The sequence below is a fragment of the Bubalus kerabau genome, chromosome 5 (genome assembly GCF_029407905.1).
Source record: "Bubalus kerabau isolate K-KA32 ecotype Philippines breed swamp buffalo chromosome 5, PCC_UOA_SB_1v2, whole genome shotgun sequence".
NCBI classification, from domain to species: Eukaryota; Metazoa; Chordata; class Mammalia; order Artiodactyla; family Bovidae; genus Bubalus; species Bubalus kerabau.
The window spans coordinates 87,275,744-87,292,579 of NC_073628.1; the positions used below are offsets into that span (position 1 = coordinate 87,275,744).

At 37.6% G+C, this 16,836-nt stretch overlaps 1 protein-coding gene across 1 annotated transcript in view; it reads right to left on the bottom strand.

Annotated features, from left to right (window-relative positions):
• The window catches only part of CATSPERE (catsper channel auxiliary subunit epsilon), a 156,346-nt gene that overhangs the window by 65,238 nt on the left and 74,272 nt on the right, over positions 1-16,836 (bottom strand). Inside the window, exon 9 of the mRNA XM_055582101.1 lies at positions 8,069-8,561. Coding sequence (XP_055438076.1) covers positions 8,069-8,561 — 493 coding nt within the window. The remainder of the gene's footprint in view (positions 1-8,068; positions 8,562-16,836) is intronic.

The window sequence follows — 16,836 nt, forward strand, 5'->3', positions numbered from 1 at the left end:
GACTTTGATGTTTACTAAGGTCAAGAAATAAGGATATTTCAAACATTATTTTTGGAATTCCAACTTCCTTTGTTAAAGAGAAGAGAGAACTTAAAACCTGAGGCAATTCAGTACTACCCTTTGATGGACACTGTTAGAGGGGAAGACCACCCAGAGATGCTATGTCTGAGATTCAGTGGGTGTAATTTCATTTAGGGAGCCAGGTATCCCCTTTCCTCTGTCTCCCCTCCCCCAACTGGTTCTAATTCTTAAAGATTTTTACTTAAAATGGAAGTTCTATGTCCATGGCAATCAATAGAGTCTTTTGTGCATATCTTGTCTCCCAAAATAAATAAATTTGTACTTTTATTTAATATGCAAATATTTAGCCTATATTCAAACAGTATGTAGAAAGAAATAGAACTGATAACTAAAAAAAAAAAAGAGAGAGAGAGATCATTTGGGGTAAAAAGACATTTTACCAAATGAAGATTCAATTTAAAACCTAGAACTTCTGTTGCTGAAAATGAGTGTGAAACAATTCTCAAGAAGGAAATAGATTAGAAACAAAATGAGCCCTTTATAGAAAAGACTCACAGCTATTCTCACTATTCTTGGCAGAGGGATGGGAAGGGGAATTGGTCATAAACATGATAGATGGGAACTCCAGTGAGCCCCAGCCATGTAATGAGATTATACCTACCCAAAACTCTTTCCTATAGATCTTCACTTAGTGCTTGGGTATAGTAAGCCAAGGTCTTGGGGCAAGACAGGAAAGTGGAGCAATCCCTCTGATGCATACATGGCCTCTCCCAAATATAAAGCAGTAACCTTCTGAAGACAAGGAGGGGACATGCACCAGGGCAACAAAGTTGAGAGAAATCTGTCAGCATTCTGGATGCTCAGTTACCATATACAGGAAGTGGGATAAGAGAGCTAAGACAAGCTCTCCTTCTGACATATACATGGACTTCACTGAGAGTATAAAGCAGTCTCCATGCAAGGATTAGGGGCAGGGAAGCAGGAGAGAGAGAATTCTCCCAAGGCAAGAAAATCCTGGGGCTGATGAGAAAGGAAAGAGAATCCTCAGTGATTAAAAAAAAAAAAAGCTTGGCAGCAGAGACGGCTCTCTTAGGATTTGGAAAGCTGGTGACTCAGTTACAAAGTATGAAGAGATCTCTGGAATCTCATCAGTGCTGAGACTCCAGGCACAGCAAAAAAGAAAATTGCTATGATGAAACACTGAAAATCTAGTGGAAAGACAAGCAAGAACACAGAGATGGGGAATTACAGTTAAGATATGTAGATGATTAAAAAAAAAAAAACAAAACCAGAATAGGGCACCTCCCTGGTGGTCCAGTGGTTAAGAATCCACTTGCCAATGCAGGGCACATAGATCCTGTCTCTGGCTCGGGAAGATCCCACATGCTGCGGAGCAACTAAGCCTGTGCGCCATAACTACTGAGCCTGCGTGCTGGAACTACTGAAGCCCACATACCTAGAGCTGTGCTCTGCAACAACAGAAGCCACTTCAGTGAGAAGCCTGAGCTCTGCAACTAGAGAGCAGCCCCTACTCACCGCAACTAGAGAAAGCCCACGTGCAGCAACTAAGACCCAGCGCAGCCAAAAATAAATTAAAAAGAAAAAAAAAAAAAAACAGAAGTAAATGCTAGAAATTAAAGATATGATACCAGGAATAAAGAAATTACTAGATGGATTTAAGAGTTAACTGAGAATAGCAAGAGGGAAAGAGCAGTGAATTTGATGACAGGTTAATAGCATGTATCCTAACTGAAATACAAAGAAAAAAAATCAGGACATCTGCCCATATTAAACAGTCTCATATATATGTTTCTGGAATCCTAGAAGAAGAGGAAAAAGAGCCTGGTGCAGAAGAAGTATTTGAAGAAATAATGTTCAAGAACATCCAAAAATTAATGAAAGACCTAATCCCAGAAATCCAAGAAGCTCAACTGAACCTCAAACAGGATAAATACAAAGGAAATTACACATAAGCACATAATAAAAATGCTGAAAACCAAAGATAAAATGAAGGATCTAAAGGAGCAACAAGCGAAAAAGACACATTATATACTTGAGAACAATGACTGGAATAATGGCTCACTTCTTAACAAAAATGATGAAAGCCATAAGATAACCAAATGTCTGTAAATTGCTTTAAAAACAACTGAAAAACAACAAAACCCACCTATCATTATATAATTCTGTATTTGGTGGAAATGAAGGCAAAAAATAAAGACACTTTCTGTTCTGTTCACTTTCAGTCGCTACGTCATGTCTGACTCTTTGCGACCCCCTGGACGGCAGCATGCCAGGCTTCCCTGTCCTTCACCATCTCTTGGAGTTTACTCCAATTCATGTCCACTGAGTCAGTGATGACATCCAACCATCTCATCCTCTGTCGTCCCCTTCTCCTCCTGCCTTCAATCTTTCCCAGCATCAGGGTCTTTTCCAATGAGTCAGTTCTTTGCATCAGGTGGCCAAAGGATTGGAGTTTCAGCTTCAGCATCAGTCCTTCCAATGAATATTCAGGACTGATTTCCTTTCGGATGGACTGGTTGGATCTCCTTGCAGTCCAAGGGACACTCAAGAGTCTTCTCCAACACCATAGTTTAAAAGCATCAATTCTTTGGTGCTCAGCTTTCTTTATAATCCAATTCTCACATCCATACATGACTACTGGAAAAACCATAGCCTTGACTAGATGGACCTTTGTTGGCAAAATAATGTCTCTGCTTTTGAATATGCTGTCTAGGTTGGTCACAACTTTCCTTCCAAGGAGTAAGCGTGTTTTAATTTCATGGCTGCAGTCACCATCTGCAGTGATTTTGGAGCCCAAGAAAATAAAGTCTCTCACTGTTTCCATTGTTTCCCCGTCTATTTCCCATGAAGTGATGGGACCAGATGCCATGATCTTAGTTTTCTGAGTGTGGAGCTTTAAGCCAACTTTTTCACTCTCCTCTTTCACTTTCATCAAGAGGCTCTTTAGTTCTTCTTCACTTTCTGCCAAAAGGGTGGTGTCATCTGCATATCTGAGGTTATTGATATTTTTCCTGGCAATCTTGATTCCCGATTGTGCTTCTTTCAGTCCAGTATTTCACATGATGTACTCTGCATATAAGTGAAATAAGTAGGGTGACAATATACAGCCTTGACATATATGCCTTTCCCTATTTGGAACCAGTCTGTTGTTCCATGTCCAGTTCTAACTGTTGCTTCCTGATCTGCACACAGACTTCTCAAGAGGCAGGTCAGGTGGTCTGGTAGTCCCATCTCTTTAAGAATTTTCTACAGTTTGTAAAGGCTTTGGCATAGTCAATAAAGCAGAAATAGATGTTTTTCTGGAACTCTCTTGCTTTTTCAATGATCCAGCAGATGTTGGCAATTTGATCTCTGGTTCCTCTGCCTTTTCTAAAACCAGCTTGAACATCTGAAAGTTCACAGTTCACATATTGTTGAAGCCTGGCTTGGAGAATTTTGAACATTCCTTTACTAGCGTGTGAGATGAGTGCAATTGTGCAGTAGTTTGAGCATTCTTTGGCATTGCCTTTCTTTGGGATTGGAATGAAAACTGACCTTTTCCAGTCCTGTGGCCACTGCTGAGTTTTCCAAACTTGCTGGCATATTGAGTGCAGCACTTTCACAGCATCATCTTTCAGGATTTGGAATAGCTCAGCTGGAATTCCATCACCTCCACTAGCTTTGTTCTTAGTGATACTTCCTAAGGCCCACTTGACTTCACATTCCAGGATGTCTGGCTCTAGGTCAGTGATCACACCATCATGATTATCTGGGTTCTGAAGATCTTTTTTGTATAATTCTTCTGTGTATTCCTGCCACCTCTTCTTAATATCTTCTGCTTCTGTTAGGTCCATACCATTTCTGTCCTTTATTGTGCCCACCTTTGCATGAAATGTTCCCTTCATGTCTCTAATTTTCTTGAGATGTCTAGTCTTTCCCATTCCATTGTTTTCCTCCATTTCTTTGCATTTATCACTAAGGCTTTCTTATTTCTCCTTGCTGTTCTTTGGAACTCTGAATTTAGATGGGTATATCTTTCCTTTTCTCCCTTGACTTTCACTTCTCTTTTCACAGGTATTTGTAAGCCCTCCTCAGACAGCCATTTTGCATTTTTGCATTTCTTTTTCTTGGGGATGGTCTTGATTGCTGGCTCCTGTAGAATGTTAGGAACCTCCATCCATAGTTCTTCAGGCACTCTATCAGATCTAGTCCCTTGAATCTATTTGTCACTTCCACTGTATGATCATAAGGGATTTGATTTAGGTCATACCTGATTGATCTAGTGGTTTTCCCTACTTTCTCAATTTAAATCTGAATTTGGCAATAAGGAGTTCATGATCTGAACCAGTCAGCTCCCGGTCTTGTTTTTGCTGACTGTATAGAGCTTCTCCATCTTTGGCTGCAAAGAATATAAACAATCTGATTTCAGTATTGACCATCTGGTGATGTCCATGTGTAGAGTCTTCTCGTGTGTTGTTGGAAGAGGGTGTTTGCTATGACCAGTGTATTCTTTTGGTAAAACCTTATTAGCTTTTGCCCTACTTTATTCTGTACTCCAAGGCCAAATGTGCCAAGTGTGTCCAGGTATTTCTGGACTCCTACTTTTGCATTCCAGTCCCCTATAATGAAAAGGACATCTTTTTTTGGGTGTTAGTTCTAGAAGGTCTTGTAGGTCTTCATAGAACCATTCAACTTTAGCTTCTTCAGCATTACTGGTCAGGGCATAGACGTGGATTACTGTGATATCGAATGGTTTGCCTTGGAAACGAACAGAGATTTCTGTCTTTTTTGAGATTGGATTCAAGTACTGCATTTGGACTCTTTTGTTGACTATGATGCCTACTCCATTTCTTCTAAGGGATTCTTGCCCACAGTAGTAGATATAATGGTCATCTGAGTTAAATTCACCCATTCCAGTCCATTTTAGTTCACTGATTCCTAAAATATTAACATTCATTCTTGCCATCTCCTGTTTGACCACTTCCAGTTTGCCTTGATTCATGGACCTACATTCCAGGTTCCTCTGCAATATTGTTCTTTATAGCATTGAACTTTACTTCCATCACCAGTCATATCCACAACTGGGTATTGTTTTTGCTTTGGCTCCATCTCTTCATTCTTTTTGGAGTTATTTCTCCACTGATCTCCAGTAGCATATTAGGCACCTACCGACCTGGGGAGTTCACCTTTCAGTGTCCTATCTTTTTGCCTTTTCATATTGTTCATGTAGATAAGCTTAGGAAGAATTCAAAACTTTTAAAATATTCTGCATTCCAACCAAGATCTACATTTTTAGTGGCATTTATTTCCAGATTTTTTTTTTGTTCCATACTGATAGAATCAGCTTCTTAATTTCTATGAAAGCCAATAGGATTTTAATTGAAGTGCTGCTTTTCTCAAGAATTCTCATTGTAACAATATTGCATTTTTTCCACCTATGAACAAGATACATTTTCATACATTTCAACCGATGATACATTATACATGTCTTTTACTTCACTCAATAATATTTGTAGTTTTAAAGTATATATATTTGTGTGTCTTTTATCAGGTTTATTCCTAAGTATTTAATATTTTAAATTCTATTTAAACAGTATTTAAAAATTTTTCAATTTATGATTGTTCATTTATATGTTTATATCTTTCATATACAAAATTAAATTGCTATGTAAATATGCAGTTGATTTTTTTTATATTGATCTTACATACTGCAACCTGGTAAACACATTTATTAGCCCTGTAACTTAAAAAAAAATAGATTTCATAATCTTTTCTATATCTAAAAGTGTTTGAATAAAGACAGTCTCCTTTTCAATACAGATTCCTTTCATTCATTTCTTAACTCATTGCATCTGCTAGAACTGTAAGTACCAAGTTGAATGGATGCGGTGTGGGCATTCGCACCTTGCTCCTTATTTTAAGCAAGAAATGGGAGAAAGGAACAAAGGAGCAAATGGTGTTAATAAAAAATGAACATCAAATGGTATGTTTAACCAGCAACAGCATTCTTACATCAAATTTGAGCAGAGTAAATAACAGTCTTTTACCATTGGACAATGGTAGCTTAAGGTTTCTCATAAATGTTCTGTTAGGTTGAGGAAGTTCTCTTTTATTCCTAACTTGCTGATTTTTAAAATCAATTGTGTATACTACATTTTTTCAAATGCTTTTATATGTACCTATTGAGATGATCATATGGGTTTTTAAAGTTATTTTCTAATAAGGTGAATTAAGTTGATTGATTTTCTATTGCAAGTCACTCTTTTATTCCTAAGTTAAACCCACTTGGTCATGATGTATTTTCCTTTTTATATATTTTTAGATCTGGTTTACTAACACTTTTTATATCCTTGTCATGTGTTATTCTTGGTTGTGGTATCACATAACGCTGGCCTCACTGAATAAATCGGGAAGTATCCTCCTTGTTCAGTTTTCTGAAAGATTTTAGAAATTGTGGCATTTTAAAAAAAAATATAGAATTCACTGGTGAAATACTCTTGGCGTGAAGTTTTCTCTGTGGTAAGGTTTTTAAATAACAAATTCAATTTCTTTCATTGATATGGGGGTGTAGCTGTTACATATGTCATCTTAAGGAAGCTCTGGTAGCTTGCATACATTTGTTTTAACTTTGCATTCAGAGTTGACTTGGCCCCACTCTGCAACAGGTTCGCACCAGCCAAGAGGCCACCTGATCCATGCAGACAGCTACACAGAAACCCAGCCCTGTCCTCCAAGGGGACACACATCTGCTGGGCCACACAACCAACTGAGCAGAAAGCCTACCCTGCTCTCCAATGGGCGCACAGCCACCACCCAAAGGGCAGCCTCACAGCCAGCTTGGCCAGGTGCCAGCCTCACTGATCAGCATGCCCATTACTCAGCCCCACCATCCATGTCAGGGGTACCTCTAAAGAATATAGTTCTGGTAACCAAAGGGGTGTGCTGCTGGGCCTCAAAGACTGTCTCCTATGTAAAGCTACTTTTACAGGTCCAGGAGACACAGCTGACCTATCTAACACATAGAAGTAAACAGTAAAGAACTGGGAAAATGAGGCAGACGATTATGTTCCAAATGAAGAAACAAGACAAAATCCCAGAAAAAGAATTTAGCAAAGTGGAGATAAGCAATATATCTGATAAAGAGATCAAGATAATGAACACAAAATGCTCAATGAATTTGGGAGAGTGAATGAATATAGTAAGAATTTCAACAGAGTTAGAAAATATATAAAAAGAGCTAGAGCAGAGGAATATAAAAGCTAAAATGAAAAACATCCTAAAAGGTACTGACAGTAAGATTAGATGATACAGAGAAATTAATCAGTGGTCAGGAAGACAGAGTAGTGAAAACCGTATGAACTGTCCCTTTGGGACAACATCAGTGCAACATCATACTAACATTTGCATTATTGGGGAGAAGATAAAAGAAAGGAGAAGAGAGAAAGAAAGGGGCAGAGAATTTATTTGAAGAAATAAGAGCTGAAAACTTCACTAACTTGAGAAAAGAAACAGACATCCCGGTCCAGGAAGCACAGAGGGTTGCCAAACAAGATGAACACAGAGACAAAATATAATTAAAGTGACAAAAAAAATTAAAGATAAAGAGAGAGTCTTAAGAGCAACAAGAGAAAAGCAACACAGTTATATATAGGGGAACTACCATAAGAGAATTATCTGACTTTTCAGGATAAACTCTACAGGCCAGAAGGAGTGGCACAATGTATATAAAGAGATAAAAGGAAAAAAACCTACAACCAAAAATAGCTGCTGCTGTTGTTTAGTCGCTAAGTCACATCCAACTCTTTTGCAACCCCATGGACTGTAGCCCACCAGGTTCCTCTGTCCATGGGATTTCTCAGACAAGAATACTAGAGTGGGTTGCCATTTCCTTCTCCAGGGGATCTTCCCGACCCAGGGATTGAACCCACATCTCCTGCATTGGCAGGCAAATTCTTTACCTCTAGGCCACCTGGGAAGATTAAACAGTTCAGTAAATATATCTAAATGTGTGGGTGTAATATACATATATATGTAATCTTTTACTAACCTTTAATAAATAGTTGATCCAACACCACTTTCTTGATGTAATGCCAATAATTCCACCATCAGGAAGATTTGCATTGCTTCCCAGTCTTGTAAATGTATTATAATTTTTTAAGTAGAGAACACCATTTATTAAAAAAAATATTCCATCCCGTGATAGGGTCACATCAGACACATTGTGTCTTTCATCTTCAGTCAGAATATTTGGAGGCACTCTGATTCTGGTCCAAGTATGGAATGAATCATTTGTCTGAAAGGTCTCCATGTCAGCTACCACCACAACAAACGAAGGAACACAAGCAGCCCAATTTGCTATTAACTGACTACCCCGTGGTGAAGATATTGGTAAAAACCCAGGAATCTCAGGTATTGTCAACAAAGGAAAAGTCAGCAGGAAAAGACTATTTGCAATAAAGCAGTCTTGAAAAGCCACTTGATTTCCTCTAACCTCTTTTAGCACATCTCCTGTTGTCATTGGTACCGAGACATACCATTTCCTAAGAAGAGAAAAATAGAAAATATAAAAGTTAAATGCGCCCCCTCCTTCTTCTCATCCATCTTGCATGGTTCTGACATCATCTTTTTAAAAAATTTTCTTTTCTTTTATTGGGGAATAATTGCTTTACAATGTTGTGGTGGCCTCTGCCATACATCAGTGCAAATCAGTCATAATTATATATATATGTATCCCTTCCTTCTTGAGCCTCCCTCCACCCCCGTCCCCCATTCCATCCCTCTAGGTCATCACAGAGCACCAGGTTGAGCTCCCTGTGTTGTACAGGAGCATCCCACTAGTTATCTATTTTACATTTTACATATTTTATATTTGATAGTGTATATATGTTAGTGCTGCTTTCTCAATTTGTCCTACCCTCTCAGTCCCCTGCTGTGTCCACCAGACCATTATCTACAACTGCATCTCCATTGCTTCTCTGTAAATAGTTTCATCAGTACTGTTTTTCTAGATTCCATATATATGCATTAATATTTCTTTCTGACTTACTTCACTCTGTATAACAGGCTCTAGGTTCATCCACCTCATTTATCATCTTTTATAAAAATTTTTATTTTTATCAACATAAGTCGGGTAAAACAAAACAAATAATATTAAAACGCCACCATGGCCCCATTTCTCCTCATTCCTCACTTTATAGTTACCAAAAGAAAACAGTTTTGATTCTTGCAGCTCTTTGTTCTGAAATGTCTCCATTATCTCAAATAAATATTCTTATACTGCTCTCTTAATATGTAATTTTGTTCATTTTTGGCTTCTTATATGACACACGAAACTATTTCTGCCGCATAATATACCTACTTGTACATCTCTTTTTTCAAGTTAATATCATAGTGTTTAGCTAAATATATAGTATTTATATTGTTATTTAATATATACATATTGTTAACTACTGAGAAAGTTATAATTAAGTTTTCCTATATGTATTATTTTCCTATATGTATATTTACAATATTTCCCATAAAGTTAATAATTTCACTTAAAAATGTGTTCAGTTTTCTAAGTTTTCCAGTAGGTAATTAAAATGGTGCTCCAAAATATTTTCCTTGTGGTAAATGCAGAGGTAACCTAGTACTTGTTTCCTGAAATTTTCTTTCTTTATTCACCATTTACTGGGTCCAATGCTTGGATCTTTCTTGTTTTGTTAAACACATTTTTTAGTACCTCTATGTTAAAGGGTAGTGAACATAAAATTTTTGAGACTCTGAATACCCCAAAATATCTTTATTTTACATTAACCGGCTAGATAATTTGGCTAGAGACTTCAAAATTTTGAAGGCGTTTTCTCCAGCCTTGCATATTCAGCTTTACTAATGGGAAGTCAGACGACACATTGACTCTTATTATTTAAATGAGGTGCCTTTCTATAAGTGTTTAAGATTGTCACTTTTTTCCTTCGTATTATAAAATTTGACAGGGCTGGGTCTATCTTTTGAAGTGGACACACAAATGCATTTGTGAAAACAAGCACTCTGATATGTATCTTAAAACTTAGGAGAAGTTCTAAGGAGAATTTCTCAGCAGGGCAATTCAGGAGACATCAGTTTATAGGATGTTCAGTAAATGCTTCTTGAGTTTCCCATTTCCTCGATGAATATACACTCGGTTGGTGGTGATGGCATTCTGCCCACTCAGAATGAGGTCCTGCCAGGTGAAGGAAACCTCACGTTGGGGCAATTGAAGGGATGTCATCAAACTTCTATACCCTAAACCATGGCACCATTAAACTTGATCCAATTATTGCTTTGGGCAAGCCACACCACTGACTCTCACATTGGTTTCAAGTACCAGTTGGTCTTTTCAAATCATCAGTATCATTTTGTTATTGTCCACTGACTATATAATAATCTCGTATAAACAGCCACAGAACAATTATGTACTGGTGACTATTTTGTTTGATTGGATAATTGGTTATCTACAAGATCTAGGAAGGACCTAGGACTGAAGGCCTGGCCAAGCATACTGAGCTTTTCAGTTTTCCATGTCTATCATTTTGCTTTCAAACCTTTGATTTTTTTAAAAAAATTGTGACTACATTTATACACGTTTCAAATTCTTCTCTTCTTTCTCATTTTATAGCATCTTAGTCACCTTTTATGTGCATAATATCTCTCCTATTTCTGTGTACACAGTATATTTTTTTGTGAATTTTCTTTTGCTTCCTGCTGTGTGCTATGTCCTCTGAATTGAGTTGTTCTGTTTACTGATTTAGGTCTCTGAATCTGTTTGAAGCTTTCTGTAATTGGTGGTCCTTTAATATTTAATATTAAATGTCCTTTAATATTTAAGGGAGAAGCAGAAACAAGTTGTGAGATACCTCTGAGGTATACCTCTTATTCCCATTGTGCCTCACTCTGCTTCTCCCCTCCTGATTCCAAATTTAAGTTATCTTAAGTAGTTATAACTTGTTAATTCAAATGCTTTCGGGAGGAGATATGCTAGGTTTCCATATTCAGGGAGCACGATTGCAGGTACCCTAGGGAATTTCTATTCAGAATTCCCTTCTGCAAGCTCTCAATTAACAGAATTTCTGTGCTCTGTGAAGTCAGTTACCAGTTTCTCTCTCTGCTTTCTATTTTCTGTGCTTGCTTAAAAACTACTTAGAAAATTCAGTGGCCCATACATTATATTCAGGAAAAAGTTCAAACTATTCCAATACTTTAATGGAATCTTAATCTTTCCCCCTATTCAGTTTCACATGCCACATTATATTTCAGGTGTTCTTGTTCAGTCACTCAGTTGTGTCAGACTTTTTGCAACTCCATTGACTGCAGCATGCCAGGCTTCCCTGTCTTTCACCATCTCTTGGAATTTTCTCAAACTCATGTCCATTGAGTCAGTGATGCCATCCAACCAGCTCATCCTCTGTCATCCCCTTCTCCACCTGCCTTCAATCTTTCCCAGCATCAGGATCCGTTCCAATGAGTCAGCTCTTCACATTGGGTGGCCAAAGTATTGGAGCTTCAGCTTCAGTACCAGTGCTTCCGATGAATATTCAGGATTGATTCCCTTTAGGATGGATTGGATTGACCTCCTTGCAGTCCAAGGAACTCTCAAGAGTCTTCTCCAACACCACAGTTCAAAAGCATCAATTCTTTGGTGCTCAGCCTTCTTTATGGTCCAATTCTCACATCCAGGCATGACTACTGGAAAAACCATAACTTTGCCTAGATGGACCTTTGTTGGCAAAATAATGTCTATGTTTTTAAGACATTATCTGAGTTTATCATAGGTTTTATTCCCAGGAGCAAGCGTCTTTTAATTTCATGGCTGCAGTCACAATCTGCAGTGATTTTTGGAATCCAAGAAAATAAAGTCTGTCATTGTTTCATTGTTTCCCCGTCTATTTGCCATGAAGTGATGAGACCAGATGCCATGATCTTTGTTTTTTTAATGCTGAGTTTTAAGCCAACTTTTTCACTCTCCTCTTTCACTTTCATCACGAGATTCTTCTTCTTCGCTTTCTGCCATAATGGTGGTGTCATCTGCGTATCTGAGGTTATTGCTATTTCTCCTGGCAATCTTGATTCCAGCTTGTGCTTCATCCAGGCATTTCCCATGATGTGCTCTGCATATATTAAATAAATAGGGTGACAATATACAGCCTTGATGTACTCCTTTCCCAATTTGGAACCAGTCTGTTGTTCCATGTCCAGTTCTAACTGTTGCTTCCTGACCTCCATACAGATTTCTCAAGAGGCAGGTCAGATGGTCTGGTATTCCTATCTCGAAAAATTTTCCAGTTTGTTGTGATCCACACAGTGAAAGGCTTTGGCATAGTCAATAAAGCAGAAGTAGGTGTTTTTCTAAAATTCTCTTGTTTTTTCGATGATCCAGCAGATGTTGGCAATTTGATCTCTGGTTCCTCTGCCTTTTCTAAAGCCAGCTTGAACATCTGGAAGTTCTTGGTTCACGTACTGCTGAAGCCTGGCTTGGAGAATTTTGAGCATCACTTCGTTAGCGTGTGAAATGAGTGCAATTGTGAGGTAGTTTGAGCATTCTTTGGTGTTGCCTGTCTTTGGATTGGAATGAAAACTGACCTTTTCCAGTCCTGTGGCCATTGCTGAAGTTTCCAAATGTGTAGGCATATTCAGTGCAGCACTTTCCACAGCATCATCTTTTAGGATTTGAAATAGCTCAACTGGAATTCCATCACCTCCACTAGCTTGTTCGTAGTGATGCTAAGGCCCCCTTGACTTCATACTCCAAGATGTCTGGGTCTAGGTGAGCAATCACACCACCATGGTTATCTGCATCATTAAGATCTTTTTTGTATAGTTCTGTGTATTCTTGCCACATGTTCTGCTTCTGTTAGGTCCATACCATTTCTGTCCTTTATTGTGCCCATCGTTGCATGAAATATTCCCTTTGTATCTCTGATTTTCTTGACGAGATCTCTAGTCTTTCCCATTCTATCCCCCGCCCCGTTTCTTTGCACTATTCACTTAGGAAGGCTTTCTTGTCTCTCCTTGCTATTCTGTGAACTCTGTATTCAGATGGGTTTATCTTTCCTTTTCTCCTTTGGTTTGCATTTCTCTTCTTTTCTTAGCTATCTGTAAGGCCTCCTCAGACTACCATTTTGCCTTTTTGCATTTCTTTTTCTTGGGGATGGTCTTGATCACCACCTCTGGTACAATGTTATGAACTTCTATCCATAGTTCTTTAGGTACTCTATCAAATCTAATCCCTTGAATCTATTTGTCACTTCCACTGTATAATGATAATGGATTTGATTTGAGTCATACCTGAATGGTCTAGTGGTTTTCCCTACTTTCTTCAATTTCAGTCTGAATTTGGCAATAAGGAGTTCATGATCTGAGCCACAGTCAGCTCCTGGTCTTGTTTTTGCTGACTGTATAGAGCTTCTCCATCTTTGGCTACAAGGAATGTAATCAATCTGATCTTGGTGTTGACCATCTGGTGATGCTCATGTGTAGAGTCTTCTCTTGTGTTGTTGGAAGAGGGTGTTTGCTCTGACTAGTGCATTCTCTTGGCAAAACTCTGTTAGCCTTTTCCCTGATTCATTTTGTATTCCATGGCCAAACTAGCCTGTTACTCCAAGTATCTCTTGACTTCTTACTTTTGCATTCCAATCCCCTATGATGAAAAGGACATCTCTTTTTGCTATTAGTTCTAGAAGGTCTTGTAGGTCTTCATAGAACTGTTCAGCTTCTTCGGCATTAGTGGTTGAGGCATAGTCTTGGATTGCTGTGATATTGAATTGCCTTGGAAATGAACCAAGATCATTCTGTCGTTTTTGAGACTTTGTTGACTATGAGGGCTACTCCATTTCTTCTAAGGGATTGTTGCCCGTTCCAGTCCATTTTAATTCACTGATTTCTAAAATGTCAATGTTCATTCTTGCCATCTCCTGTTTGACCACTTCCAATTTACCTTGATTCATGGACCTAACATTCCAGGTTCCTATGCAATATTGTTCTTTACAGCATTGGACTTTACTTTTACCACCAGAAACATCCACGACTGGACATTTTTTTCACTTTGACTCAGACTTTTCATTCATTCAGGAGCTATTTCTCAGCTCTTCTCCAGTAGCATATTCTGACCTGGGGTGTTCATCTTTCAGTGTCACATCTTTCTGAGTTTTTATACTGTGCATGGGGTTCTTAAGGCAAGAATGCAGAGTAGTTTGCCATTCCTTTTTCCTTCAATATTATGCTTGTGAAATACATTTATGTTGATTTGTGTTGCTGTGTTTATTTCTCACACCTGTATAATGTATACATTCTGTAGTGTAATTACGCAAGAGAATGTTTATCCATTTCTCTATGAAAGGAAATTAGAGTTTCAAAATTTTTCCTTTCAGAAAAATGCTGCTACAAATGTACTTTCACATATCTCTTGATTCACCTGTGCATGGGTTTCTCTAAGGTAACCACAGGTGTTGAATTGCTCAACCATTGGATATATGCATCTTCAACTTTGTCTGACAATGTAAAAATATCTTTCAAATTGCTTGTGCCAATTTATACTTCCGCTAGCAATGTATGTAAGTGTTCGCATTGTTGCACATTGCTATCGTGTGAATGTTTGTGTTTGCTCAGTATTCATATATTGAAATCCTAATGCCCAATATGATGGTAATAGTGGGGCCTTAGAGAGGTAAGTAATGAGGGTAGAGCTCTCATAAGTGGGATTAATGCCCTTGTAAAAGAAGCCCAAGAGAGCTCCCCAGCCTGTTCTGCCGTGTGAGGATACTCTGAGAATTCTGACACCCAAAAGAGGGCGCTCAATCAACCATACTGGCACCCTGATTTCAGATTTCCAGCCTCCAGAACTGTGAAAAATAAGCTTCTGTTGTTACAAAATCACCCAGCTTGTGGTATTTTGTTACAGAAGCCTGAATAGACTGACATGTTTTCATTAATAACATTATAAAATGTTAACATATTTATCAGTCTCTGTGTGTAAAATGGTCCTCTTTGGGCTATTAATATTTTTCTCTATCAATAAAGTCAAACATCATTTCATGTACCTATTAATAAGTGTTTATCAAATCTTTGATTTGATAATTTGAGTATAGAAATTATTTTCTATCCTGAGGCAATAAATGTATTATCCTATCTCTTTCTAAAAGTTCTCAGCTAAGCCTTTCACATGTATGTCTTCTGAAGTTGTTTTACTATTATTATCATAATTATTATTAATCTGAGATTATTTTAATGTATGATATGAGGTAAGTACTAAGTTTCCCTGATAGCTCAGTTGGAAAAGAATCTGCCTGAAATGCAAGAGACCCTGGTTGAAGTCCTGGGTCAGGATGATCCGCTGGAGAAGGGATAGGCTACCCACTCCAGTAGTCTTGGGCTTCCCTTGTGGCTCAGCTGGTAAAGAATCTGCCTGCAATGTGGGAGACTTGGGTTTAATCCCTGGGTTGGGAAGATCCCTTGCAGAAGGGAAAGGCTACCCACTCCAGTATTCTGGCCAGGAGAATTCCACGGACTAAGTCCATGGGGTCGCAGAGTCGGACACGAATAAGCGACTTTCACTTTCACCTTTCATGAGGTAAGTAATATATGATATGAGGTAAAAATAAAGCTTCATTCTGTCCCTATTGAGATGACATGCAGTTTTCTCCTTTAATCTATTAATGTAATAAATTATGTTAAAACATTTAAAATATTATACTAAGCTTGCACTTCTGGTATAAACCAACTTGATTATATGTCATTTCTCTTTTCATATATTATTGGATTTATTTGCTAATATTTTATTCAGAATTTTGCATCTAGGTTAATAAATGACATCAGCATATAAGTTTTCTTTCTCATATATACCATGCCTGGATTTGCGTATGCAAACTTGGTAACTTCATTTTGCAAGTTAGGATTGAAATTGTCTGTGCTAGTGCTCTCTCGCCCTCCTTAAAGATTGTTGAATACTGATTAAGTTTCTTCATGGTTAAAATATTGCTCAACTCCTGTATTTCCTTTTGAGTCATGTTTGAAAAACTATTTTCTAGAATGTTTTTTCTTTAAGTTTTCAGATGTATTGGTCTATAATTGTTTATGTATCTGTTCCATCGCTAATCTTTTTTTCCTTTTTGAGAACGTAGATTAGTCTTTCCACATTTTTTCACATTTCTGGTTCATATAAGCCCTTTTATCTCAACTCAGTGCCACCTCTAAGATGGTATCTAAATGTATTTCTCTCTGTATTATCATTTAGTATAGTTTTTCATAGTTCTTGATACAATATCTTATTTACATATTTACTTGTTAATTATCCATTTCCCATGTTAGAATAATTTGAATTCTTGAATTCCCAATTAAAATTTGAATATAGAAGGTAGGGACCTTGACTGTAGCCCTAGTTTCTAATAGTAGCTTGATTAGTAGATGTACAACAAACATTTGCTGAATTAATTGTGAAAACCAACTGATACACATGTTGCCAAAAAACTAAGTTAAATCTATACTTATTCTGTATTAGTTACCATAAAGTTGAATTTATTTGTTTAATTAGCTTGCCATATAACTTATTTTATTTTATTAAAGTACAGTTGACATGCAACATTATGTTCATTTCAGGTGTACAACATAGTGATTTGACAATCAAAGTAATAACACAGTGATCACCATGATAAATTTAGTAATCATCTGTTACCACACAAAATTATTACAGTATTATTGCTATATTCCTATACTGTATATTATATCCCTGTGAATTATTATTATCCCTGTGTAATTACAGGTTTGTACCTCTTAATTCCCTTTGCTTATTTCATCAAAGTCCCT